The sequence below is a fragment of the Puma concolor genome, chromosome C1 (genome assembly GCF_028749965.1).
Source record: "Puma concolor isolate L17-30 chromosome C1, mPumCon1.1.hap2, whole genome shotgun sequence".
Lineage (NCBI taxonomy): Eukaryota > Metazoa > Chordata > Mammalia > Carnivora > Felidae > Puma > Puma concolor.
In genome coordinates this window covers 119,090,910-119,103,392 of record NC_141674.1, presented here as the reverse complement: position 1 = coordinate 119,103,392, position 12,483 = coordinate 119,090,910, and the positions used below count along the sequence as shown (strand labels likewise).

Here is a 12,483-nt window from a genome sequence, read left to right as displayed (position 1 = left end):
TCCACTTGCTTGTCGGCGTTCTCTTTGTTATGGCCTGCTTTAAGTGATGGTGGAGGAGAGAAGGAAAATATTGCTGCGAAACACATGCCTATAGTTTGCCTTTCTCAGTTTGAGGTTCTCCATCCATTCTGAGGATTGCTCTAATTTCTGTCCCCAGTATCCACACTTGGTATTTTATTTTATTTTATTATTATTATTATTTTTTTAACGTTTATTTATTTTTGGGACAGAGAGAGACAGAGCATGAATGGGGGAGGGGCAGAGAGAGAGGGAGACACAGAATTGGAAACAGGCTCCAGGCTCCGAGCCATCAGCCAGAGCCTGACGCGGGGCTCGAACTCACGGACCGCGAGATCGTGACCTGGCTGAAGTCGGACGCTTAACCGACTGCGCCACCCAGGCGCCCCGACACTTGGTATTTTAGATAAGCTGCACATACTTCCTTGTCCCATAATTCAGTCCAGACAGGGCAGGATTCTAGAGTTGGTAGGAGCTAATTACCTTAGCTGTTCTCTACCTGATCATCCTGACAGTAATTTGAGGGCTCCCTTTATTTCCTTCATCTGCCGTCTGTGAAATTGTATCTGTTGACTATACCTTCTTTCTGCCTCCATACAGAACTTTCTCTTCTGTGTTTAATTCAAGCTGTGGTCTTCTATAATTTTTTTCTCTACTAAAATCTGATTTTATCCTCTTTATGTCTTTGCAAATTTCTCAAAATGTCTGGTCTGTTGATTATGTACGTTCAAGCGGATTGTTTTTATGTATCTTCTGTGGTATGAGAGTGGGAGCAGAAGGAGCAATAGGAACATATATTACGTCTGCCATCTTGGCCCAAACTTCTAATTGATATTTTTTAAAAAATGATTTAAGAATCCTAACAGTGTACAATAATGCTGGTTATTGCTAAATAAGTTGGTCATACAGTACTCAGTGTTGTGTTACTTTGGCCATTGGTATTTATTTTCCTGTCACAGAAGTTAGTAAGTTTTTTTATTTAATTAGAAGTTATTGAAACTACATTTTAAAGGATTTTTTTTTCTAGGGGCACAATTATAAAATCTTGATTATAATTTCATTAATTAGTTCTGTCTTCTGAGTATATGAATGGTAGTGGGTAAAGCATTGTTGCTAAATGCTAAAAGCATTAGCTTGCCTATAGGATGTTTCAAGTCAACTAGCAACACTATTTCAAGGTTGATTCGCATCTGAGAAATTAATTCAACATTTTCTCAGTAGTACAGATTAGCTATTCAAGTTGGATGAGTTATCATGAAAACCCTTCCTTTCCTCAAAGCACAGTTCAAATTTTCTTCTCCATAGTCATTCAAATTCTCCAACAGTTGTTCCCTACTCTACTGCCATGATTTTTTTGTGGTATTACATTAGTTATAGGATTTATCATTATATTGGAAATCTTGTTTTTTTATAGGTTACACTTCACTAAACTCTGAATTCTTCCATATTTTCTTTAATTTTGCAATTCTGACACTGTATTTACACAGCAATTAGGTTAGAATAATTTAGAAATGAAAGAATAGATCCTACTTCATTGTTCTACAGGGTGAGAAGGCCTTTGATTCTCTGTCTCAGAGAGTCAATTCCAGTTATACACTGTGGGGAATCCTGAGATCATTTTTACTGTAGATAATGAATTTTAATATTCTAACATTTAAGTTTGATTGAAGTATGTTCTTTATCTTCGTGAGGTAAAAATTACTGTGTGGGTTTGTAAATATTATGCAATTATGTGCTGCCTTCAAATATGTTACATTGTGTTAAAAAAAATCCTTATCCTATTTTTAAAATATATATTTAACAAGAAAAGTCCAATATTTTAGATTTGTCATTTTCTTTTTTTGAAGGATCAAAGTAACAATGAAATTATGATTGGAGTGATGTCAGGAGGAATTCTGATTTATAAGAACAGGGTACGAATGAATACCTTTCCATGGTAAGAACTTCCATCAATATTTTGGCTTTTACCATTATATTACCAAATATAATAATTCATATTAAAGAAAGTGGTTGTTGAAGTATATTAATGTTGTCATGCATCTTATCCCACTTGAAATCTACTAGAGACTACCAAAATAATTAAATTGTTTATTTTAAAACTTGCTTAATCCAGACAAGGCAATATTTATAAAGAATACTGCTTCATGAATTTTTCTCTTGGAGAATCTCTTAAATTTGTCCTATAGTATAGTAGCTAATACTGTCATGTTTACTCTGTGTCTTGCACCATGCTGGTTGCCTTATTATTTTTTCTTTTTTTTTTAAGTTTTTCAAAAAAATTTTTAATGTTTTATTTATCTTTTTTTTTTTGAGAGAGAGAGACAAACAAGAGCATGAGTGGGGGAGGGGCAGAGAGAGACACACACAGGATCTGAAGCAGTCTCCAGGCTCTGAGCTGTCAGCACAGAGCCCGATGCAGGGCTCGAACTCGTGCATGGCAAGGTTATGACCTGAGCCCATGTTGGACTCTCAACCAACTGAGCCACCCAGACCCCCATTAGAAGTTTTATTTTTAAGTAATTTCTACACCCAGCGTGGGACTCAGACTCACAAACCCGAAATCAAGAGTTGCATGTTCTAATGACTGAGCCAGCCAGGCACTCACTCCGTGATTGCTTCACGTTACAGTATTTCCTCTAAGTGCATTAAGTGAGGTCCCATTTTATCGGTTGGAGCATGGGTGTGGTTGCTGCATCTATGATCTGCTATTACGTGGTTTAAATTGGTGCTAGGAAAGTTATGGTGGCTCCATGGGGTTTAAAACTCCTGTTTCTTCAGTTTTACTGCTCTGTTGTCCTTAGCATGTTGTCCTCATTGTCCAGGATGACTCACCCTCTGTATCCCAGAACGAGGAAAAAGAAGTAGGATCTGCCTCTTTCCTTTAAGGGGATAAGTTGAAAATCATAAAAATCACTTCGACCATGTCTCTTATGCATTATATGAGCAGCTGCAGTTTTTTAAAATAAATGTAATGATTGTCTTTAGCAGAAGAAACAAATACATAAGAAATACATTATATTACTCTGTTTCTCTTTACATCTTTTAAAAGATTTGGTCCTGATTTTTAACTATCTGTGATTTTTATTTAATAGGTTTTTGTAACTAGTCACTTTAATAACACTTTAATAGAAATATGATAAGTAACAGAAGCAGTTATCTTAGAAAATTGCCACAACTTTGTTTAAATAATAACAATAAATTTCCTAGATGGGTCACAAAACCATACGAAGCATAAAATATAAAAATTGATGAACATCATGAAAATTAAAGACTTTGCTCTTCAAGAGAGACTCTAAAGAAGATGACAGAACAAGACACAGTCTTTTGTAAAATATATATTTGATAAAGGACCTATCAAGAATATATAAAGAACTTTAATAACTCAGTAGTAAGAAGACAATCTGATTAAAAAGAAGAGGCAAAATATTTGATTACACGCTTCCACCAAAGGAGATACACAGATGGTACATGAGCACTTGACAAGATGTTCAATCATCAGTGAAATGCAAATTAAACCACAGTGAACTACTGCTCACACACAGAATAGCTCCACTTAAAAAAAAAAAAGTGACAATACCAAATGAGGGCAAGAAGCAAAACTCCTTAAATCTCATACGTTCCTGGTGAGAGTGCAAACTAGTACACCAACTTTGGAAACAGTTTGGCAGTTTCTTTAAAGTTAAACATAGATTTACCATATAATCCAGCATTTCTGTTCCTGGAAATTTACCCAAGAGAAATGAAAACCTGAGTTCATATGAAGAGTTTTACACTAATGTTCCTAGCTACATTATTTATAACACCACAAAACAGAACTGCAGATGTCCATCAGTTGGTGACAGAGGATTTATTTCCACAATCAATACTGTTCAGCAATAAAAAGAAATGAGCTATTGACAACACTAAACCATATGGATGGCTTGGCCTCAAAACTTTATGCCAAGTATAAGAAGCCAAACACAAACATATTCTTTGTTTCTATTTATATGAAATTCTAGAAAACACAAATTATAGAGACAGTAGACCAGTGGTTGCCAGGAACTGAAAATAGAAGGAAGCAGTTGACTGCAGAGGGACACAAGGGAATGTTTTGAGGCGATGGAAATGTTATGTGATGATTTTGGTGGGTGGTAGTTACATAACTGACTACATTTGTCAGAACTCTCTGAATTGTTCATTGAAGTTGGTATATTTCATTATATATGTCAATTACACTTCTACAAAGTCCGTTAAAGAAAATTAAGTATCCTTTAGTGTTTCATATCAAATCTTTTATATGTTTGCTATATATCATTCGCTATATATCATTCAAACCATGATATGTTCAGAGGAGGATATAAAGACATGGCACCTGCCTATTAGTGGACACACAAGAATGAATTATACAATTAATAACAATAAGAAAATATGTAATTAAAAGCCTCACTGTCAGTTTTCATAACAGTGAAATGGTAAATGTGCATTTTTTTAATATGAAATTTATTATTAAATTGGTTTCCATACAAGTATCACCCAGTGCTCATCCCAACAGGTGCCCTCCTCAACACCCATCACCCCCCCTCCCCTCCCTCCCACCCCCCATCAACCCTGTTTGTTCTCAGTTTTTAAGAGGCTCTTATGTTTTGGCTCCCTCCCTCTCTAACCTCTCTTCTTTGAAATGTGCATCTTTGATTGTAATACATTTCTGATTTTACTAAAGACAATTTTTAAAATATTTTACTTTGTATTTTTATATTTTACATTTTTATATGAATTTTATATTTTATATAAGTGTCAAAATTTGAAAAATTCTTTTCAGATAATATGGGATAAAATAACACAGTGATAATCTAAATTTTTCTGTAGTTTCAAAACCCTATATTGTATATACCTTTTTTATTATAAGGATTCTAGAAGAGTTTTTGACAAATTGTTTTGTAAACACAAAGGATACAGTTGCTCTAGGGAAATTTTTAATGGCTCCATACGTGGGATGGATTTTAAAGGATGAATAGAAATTTCCTCAGTGAAGCAGGAAGTGTGGAAGAGGTAGGTGTGAATTTAAGTAATTCAGGTAGAGGTAGCAAACAGTAGCAGAGGCCGAATAGTAAGGGTATGACAAGCTGAGGAAATGAAGAGCTATTTGGTTTGGTTTCTCTTTCAGTTGTCTTCATTGAAGACAGAAATAAGGGAACAAAAATTTAGGAAGATATTGCTTACAAGAGAAATTAGATTCCAATTGTGAAGGATCCTACATATTCTGCTAAGGAGTTGGCATATTATTTTATTGGTAAATATGTTTAGAAACAGTTTAATATTGAGAAATATAACTCACATTTCCAAGTCTTTTTTTCTTTCTTTTTTTTAAAACAAATTTTTAATCTTTATTTATTTTCGAGAGAGAGAGGGGCAGAGCATGAACAGGGGAGGGGCAGAGAGAGAGGGAGACAAGAATCTGAAGCAGGCACCAGGCTCTGAGCTGTCAGCATAGACGACTCATGAACTCAGAAACCATGAGACTGTGACCTGAGCCAAAGTCGGACACTTAACCGACTGAGCCACCCAGGTGCCCCTTTTCTTTCTTTATGTTTTTTTAATGTTTATGTATTCTGAGGTGGGGAGGGACAGAGAGAGAGGGAGAGAGAATCCCAAGCAGGCTCTGTGTGCTGTCAGCACAGAGCCTGACACAAGGCTCTATCCTACAAACCATGAGATCATTACCAGAGATGAAATCAAGAGTCAGATGTTTAACCAATGGAGCCACCCAGGCACCCCACATTTCGAAGTCTTTATTAAAGTACAAGTTAGGTCATGCACACACAAAAAGATGTGAATGTTTAAGATATTGATCGGAAAATATATACTGTTCATTTTAAATTTTATTTTCAAGAATTAAACTGAATAGGGGCGCCTGGGTGGCTCAGTCGGTTGAGCATCAAACTTCGGCTCAGGTCATGATCTCACAGTCTGTGAGTTTGAGCCCCGCGTCAGGCTCTGTGCTGACAGCTTGGAGCCTGGAGCCTGCTTCAGATTCTGTCTCCCCTCTCTGTGCCCCTCCCCTGCTCATGTTCTGTCTCTCTCTGTCTCAAAAATTAAAAAAACATTCAAAAAAATTTAAAAAAAAAGAATTAAACTGAGTAGATGGGATTTAAAGTTGTTAAAGCTACTATATCTGAATCATCATGGAACATAAGTATTTCTTCTGATCCTCAGTACTCATGGCAGTACATACTACCACTGGGAGGACTAATTTAAAGCTATTTGACTAATTGTTGGAGACTGAACAAAAACTGGCTTGAGAGATGAAAACTCCTGAACCCCAGCCTTACAAAGATGCCCACATTGTCAAGATGTGTTACTATCACTAGGCATTCCACCAGGTTCCCAGGCTGAAGAGTGGAGAAAAATCCACTCCTGTTTGGAGGGCATGATGGGGTGAACAGAGAAGTAACCATTTTGAAACATGCTCAGAGCTTTCTTTTCTCCTTAACAAAGGTCTGCCCTCAAGGAAATCTATCTTAGCAGTACTTAACCAACATGGACCAAAGTGGGGGAAGGAAATACCTTTTTTTAGCCCCCACTATACCTCTTGTCTCACTTAAGGAGAGGGTGAGCTGAAAAGCACTGGAGGTCAGGGCCAAGTAGCATAGACCACCAAACCATGGAGACCTAATCATGGGTTTAAGAACAATTCCTCCCCAACCTTCACTTTACTACCACATCAAAGGGCTCCTGTATAATAACAGGGGATTACAACTTAAATAACTGCCAGACTCAGACTATTTAAGAAGGAGTCTCTAGGGAAACTGAAAGCCAACAGGGGAGACAAAAACAAGGAAACTAGAGGAAATAGCCTCACACACTTACCTCACAGAATGTTCCTTTGAAGAAACCATAATTTGATTGGTTTAGCTTCTGAAGGATTCATGCCTCCGGGCATTAGAGCAATGTGTTGGTAATTAGGGGAGTTTTACAGCTGGGTGTGCTTATTGAAAGAATGGGATGACTGGTACCACTGTCCTCTGAGGATTACTGTACGCATACCAGGAGACTATGTGCCTTCCTGAAGAGTAGCAGCAGAAGCTTAGCACTGGGAGTTGGGGGATATGGGTGGATATCATGAAAATAATGCAACAAATACAATAGCAATCCGGGGTCAGGGTTGCATATATCTTTTTGAATTAGTATTTCCTTTCTATTTGGGTAAATACCCAATCGTGGAATTATTGGGTCATATGATATTTCTATTTTTAAATTTTTCAGGAACTTCCTTACTGTTTTCCACAGTGGCTGCACCAGCTTGCATTCCCACCAGCAGTGCACAAGGGCTCCCTTTTCTCCACATTCTCACCAACATTTATTTCTTGTCTTTTTGGTTTTGGCCATTCTAACAGGTGGAAAGGGATATTGTGGTTTTGATTTGCGTTTCCCTGAGGATTAGTGATGTTGAGCATCTTTTCATGTGTCTGTAGGCCATTTCGGTAGGTTTACTTTGGAAAAATGTCTATTCAGGTCTGCTTTTTTTAATAAGTTTGTTAATTAAATTTCTTTAACAAATATAGGCCTATTCAGATTGTGTATTTCTTCTTTTGTGAGTTTTGATGGATCGTGTCTTTCAAAGAATTGGCTCATTTTATTGAGATTATCAAACTTACGGGCATAGACTTCTTCATAGTATTCTTTTACTATGTTTTTTTTTAAGTTGTTGCTGTAATTCAAAAACCTTTATTTCATATTAATATAAATAAAATTTGATTTTCAGTCACTGTTTACTATGCTTTTAATTGTAGTGATGTCTACTCTTATTTCTGAATATTAGTAATTTGTGTACTTTCTCTTTTTCTCTTAGTCTGGCTCAATAAGTAGAGGCTTATTGATTTTATTAAATTTTCAAAGAACTAGCTTTTGATTTCATTGATATTCTCTGTTGGTCTGCTGTTTTCTTTTTCACTGATTTCTGCTCTACTGTTTTTCTTACTTTAGATTTAAATTGCTCTTCTTTTTGTAAAGTAGAAACTTAGATTATTGATTTTTGGTCTTTCTTCTCATATATGCATTCAGTGTCATAAAGTTCCTTCTAAGTACTGCTTTTGCTGTGTGTCATGTATTTGGATGCGTTGTGTTTTCATTTTCATTTAGGTTAAATAATTTTTCATTTCTCTTGATTTCTTGTTTGATTCATGTTGTATTTATAGGTGTGTTATTTACTCTCCAGGCATTTTAGGATTTTCCAGTAGTTCTTTTTTCTACTGGATGTTCCAGTAGAAATCAGTAATTACTGATTTCTAGATTAATTCATTGTGCTTTGAGAGTAGATATTATATGATTTCTATCCTTTGTGAAGGATAGAAGGTGTGAAGGTGTGTTTTATGGCTGAGAATATGGTCTATTTTAGTGAATGTTCCAAATGAGCTTGAAAAGAATATTTTTTCATGTTATAAGAAGTAATCTGTAAAGGTCAATTATATCCATTAAATTGATGATATTGTTGAGTTCAGTTATGTCTTTAATGATCTTCTATGTACTGAATTTTTCCATTTCAGATAGAGGAGTGTTGAAGTCTCCAACTATGTTAGTTATTCATGTGTATTTCTTTGTAATTCTATCAATTTTTGTCTCTTGTAGTTTAATGCTCTGTTTTAAGGTGCATACACATTAAGATTTCATAATGTCTTCTTGGAGAATTTACCCCTTTATCATTGTGGAATGCCCTTTATCCCTGATAACTTTATTTGCTTTAATGTCTGTTCTTTTGAAATTATTAGAACTACTCTTTTTAAATTTTTTTTATTTTTGATTCTTTCTTTTTTAAGATGCAGTTGATGGTGCCTGGGTGGCTTAGTCTGTTAAGTGTCCGACTTCAGCTTAGGTCATGATCTCAATGGTTCATGGTTCAAACCTCACGTAGGGCTCTGTGCTGACAGCTCGCAGTCTGGAGCCTTCTTTGGATTCTGTTTCTCCCTTTCTCTCTGACCCTCCCCTGCTCGAGCTCTGTCCATCTCTCTCTCAAAAATAAATAAACAATAAAAAAAATTTTAAGATATAATTGACATATAACATTATGTTAGTTTCAGGTGTACAAAAATGATTCAGTATTTGTATATATTGCAAAATGGTCACTACTGTAAATCTCGTCAATGTTTGTCACTACACATAATTACAATTCTTTTTTTCTTGTGATGAGAACTTTTAAGATCTGTCTTAGCAACATTTAAAGTTTTTTTTTTTTTTTAACGTTTATTTATTTTTGGGACAGAGAGAGACAGAGCATGAACGGGGGAGGGACAGAGAGAGAGGGAGACACAGAATTGGAAACAGGCTCCAGAATCTGAGCCATCAGCCCAGAGCCCGACGCGGGGCTCGAACTCACGGACCGCGAGATCGTGACCTGGCTGAAGTCGGACGCTTAACCGACTGCGCCACCCAGGCGCCCCTGTCTTAGCAACATTTAAATATACAATACAGTGTTATTAACTATAGTCCCCATGATGGCCATTACAACCCTACTACTCCTGCTTCTCTTGATTAGTCTTAGCATGGTGTGTGTATATATATATATATATATATATATATATATATATATATATATATGTATACACACACACACACACACACACACACACACACACACATATATGTATTCAATTTTTTTTAATGTTTATTTATTTTTGAGAGAGAGACAGAGTGTCAGTGGGGGAGGAGCAGAGAGAGAGGGAGACGCAATCTGAAGCAGGCTTCAGGCTCTGAGCTGTCAGCACAGAGCCCGATGCGGGGCTCAAACCCATGAACCATGAGACCATGACCTGAGCTGAAGTCGGACGCTTACCGACTGAGCCACCCAGGCGCCCCAGCATGGTATATTTTTATCCATCTGTTTACATTTAACGTATATATGTCTTTATATTTAAACAGCATACTGTTGTATCTTGTTTTTTGATCCACTCTGACAATGTATCTTTTAATTGTTGCATTTAGCCTTTTGCCATTTTTAAAGGATTTTTGATGTTTGTATTAGTATCTGCCATATTCATTACTTTTTTTGTTTGTTGCCCTTGTTCTTTGTTTCCATTTTTGTTTCCCTCTTTTTCTGCCATTTGTTATTTTAATTGAGCATTTTATATGATCTCATTTTCTCTCCTTACTTAGCTTATCAGTTTTACTTCTTTTTTTACTTGTTTTAAGTGGTTGCTCTAGAGTTTGCAGTTCTATTTACATTAGTCCAAGTCTACTTTCAAATGATAATATGCCACGTCACAGGTAGTGTGAGTACCTTATAATGAAATAATACTAATTTCTTCCTCCTGTCCCTTGTATCATTGCTGTCAATCCTTTCACTTATTTATAAGCCTACAGAAGTATATAACTTTATATATATATAATTATACATATATGATAGGTACATAAGCATACCTAATTGAATACATTGTTGCTTTTCTTATTTTGAAGAAAATGTTATACGTTAGATCAGTTAAGAATATGAAAAATCAAGTTTTTATTGTAATGTCACTTACTCCTTCTTCACTGTTTTACCTTTCTTTATATAGATCCAAGTTTTGGGCCTATATTAATTTTTTCTTTTAACATTTCTTGCAAGGCAGGTCCGTGGTAATAAAGTCCCCCTACTTTTATTTGAGAATGTCTTTATTTCTCATTCATTTGTTAAAGGGTAATTTCAAGAATACAAAATAAGGGGTTGGTGGTTTTTTTCTCTCAATGCGCTCTTCTTTATGGTTTTGGAGAAGTTGGATGTAATTCTTCTTACCTTTGTTCGCTATAGGTAAGGTGTTTTTTCCTTTGGCTTCTGTCAAGATTTTTTCTTTATCTTTGATTTTCTGTAACTTAAAAGTGATATGCCTAGGTGTGTTTTTTTAGGCATTTATCCTGTTTGTGTTCTCTTGAGCTTTCTTGATCTGTGCTTTGATGTTCGGTGTTAATTTAGGGAAATTCCTTAGTTATTTTGGTTTCAGACATTTCTTCTGTTACTTTGTTCTCCTTCTGGTATGTTCATTACCATATGTTACTGTATATTGCATCTTTTGTAGTTGTCCCACAGTTCTTAGATAGTCTGTTCTTTTTACATCCTTTTCTCTTTGCTTTTTGGGTTTGGGGGATTTTACTGATATATCCTCTATCTTAGAGATTATTTCATCAGCTTTGTCAAGTGTACTAATAAGGTCATGAAATGTATTGTTTCTGTTACAGTGTTTTTTACCCATAGCATTTTCTTGAAGTTCTTTCTTATGATTTCCATCTCTGTACTTACATTGCCCATTTGTTCTTATATGCTTTTTACTTTATTCTTTAGAGTCCTTAGCATATTAATTGTAGATGTTTTAAATTCCCAGTCTGATCATTCCAGCGTCTCTTCCATGTCCGGTTCTGTTCTGTTTCTTCACATCGTGTTTTGCCTTTTGGTGTGCCTTGTAAGTTTTTCTTGATAACCAGATATGGTATTTTAGTTAAAGGAACTGCTGTAAATAAGCTCTTAGTAATGTTGTCAGGTGTTGGGGAAAGGCAAGTGTACTGTATTCTATGAATAGCCCTCAGTGTTTTAGTGAGCCTGTGCCTCTAGACTGTGAGCCTCACAAGTGTTTCTCGTTTTTTTTCTCCCTGCTAGGTGGGATAGAATGGTTAGAGTGAGCTGGAGTTGGTTTGGCTTCCCCAGGCTAGTTAAGCTTTGGTAGTAGTACCCCAGCAGGTTAGGATTTGTCTAACTAGTTACTCCTGAAGGACCTTATTAAGAACAGAGTGCTCTGGTGTATTTCAAGATGGTTCCTTTCCCCTTCTCTTGCTGGAAACCCAAGGGTATTTTTCTCTGACATTTACCATGCGAACCTGATGGAACTCCTAGAGGTAAATCTTAACAAATATTGCAGGAGCCCCCGTATGACTGGGTGCCTCTGGAGTTTTTAACTCTGGAAGTTGGCTACACGGAGCCTCCAACAATTCTTAAATTACGGTTCAGGTTTTACTGCCTTGACACTGGTTCGTCTGGCAGTTTCTGCTCGTGAGTCTCTGCTCTGGTAAGCTGCAGCTCTCTGCATGCACTTGTTGGTCTCAGGCCTTGAGGGTAGCAGTTTGCCCTGTGCCCTCCTGTCTCTTATGGAGCCAAGAAGAGTTGTTGGTTTTTCAGTCTGTTGAGCTTTGTACTTAATACATTGGAGTGGTGATTTCTGAGTTCCTTACAGAACCAGAAAACTACTTGTAGTTTTAAAAAGTAAATAACTATGTTGTTGGTATATCTTGAAATTTTAATTTGTGATATGTGTTTTTATGTATTTCTCTAGAGCTGAAAATTAGAAAATGTGTAGTTCACAGCAAATGTTCTGATAAAACTTTATTCAATTGAGTATATAGATTCTAATTATTTTTCATGAAGCACCAGAATCTTTAGATTATTTATGTAATGTGTGTATATATGATTAAATGTTCAGAGGTTACTATATATACAGCTAAAAGATTATTTTTTGAATTATTTTCTTAAGT

General features: G+C 35.9%; 1 protein-coding gene across 15 annotated transcripts in view; it reads left to right on the top strand.

The window, feature by feature from the left end:
• The window catches only part of PTPN4 (protein tyrosine phosphatase non-receptor type 4), a 236,883-nt gene that overhangs the window by 144,052 nt on the left and 80,348 nt on the right, over positions 1 to 12,483 (top strand). For all 15 annotated transcript variants that reach the window (XM_086718402.1, XM_086718407.1, XM_086718410.1 and 12 more), the window contains one exon: positions 1,866 to 1,954. In XM_086718402.1, coding sequence (XP_086574528.1) covers positions 1,866 to 1,954 — 89 coding nt within the window. The remainder of the gene's footprint in view (positions 1 to 1,865; positions 1,955 to 12,483) is intronic.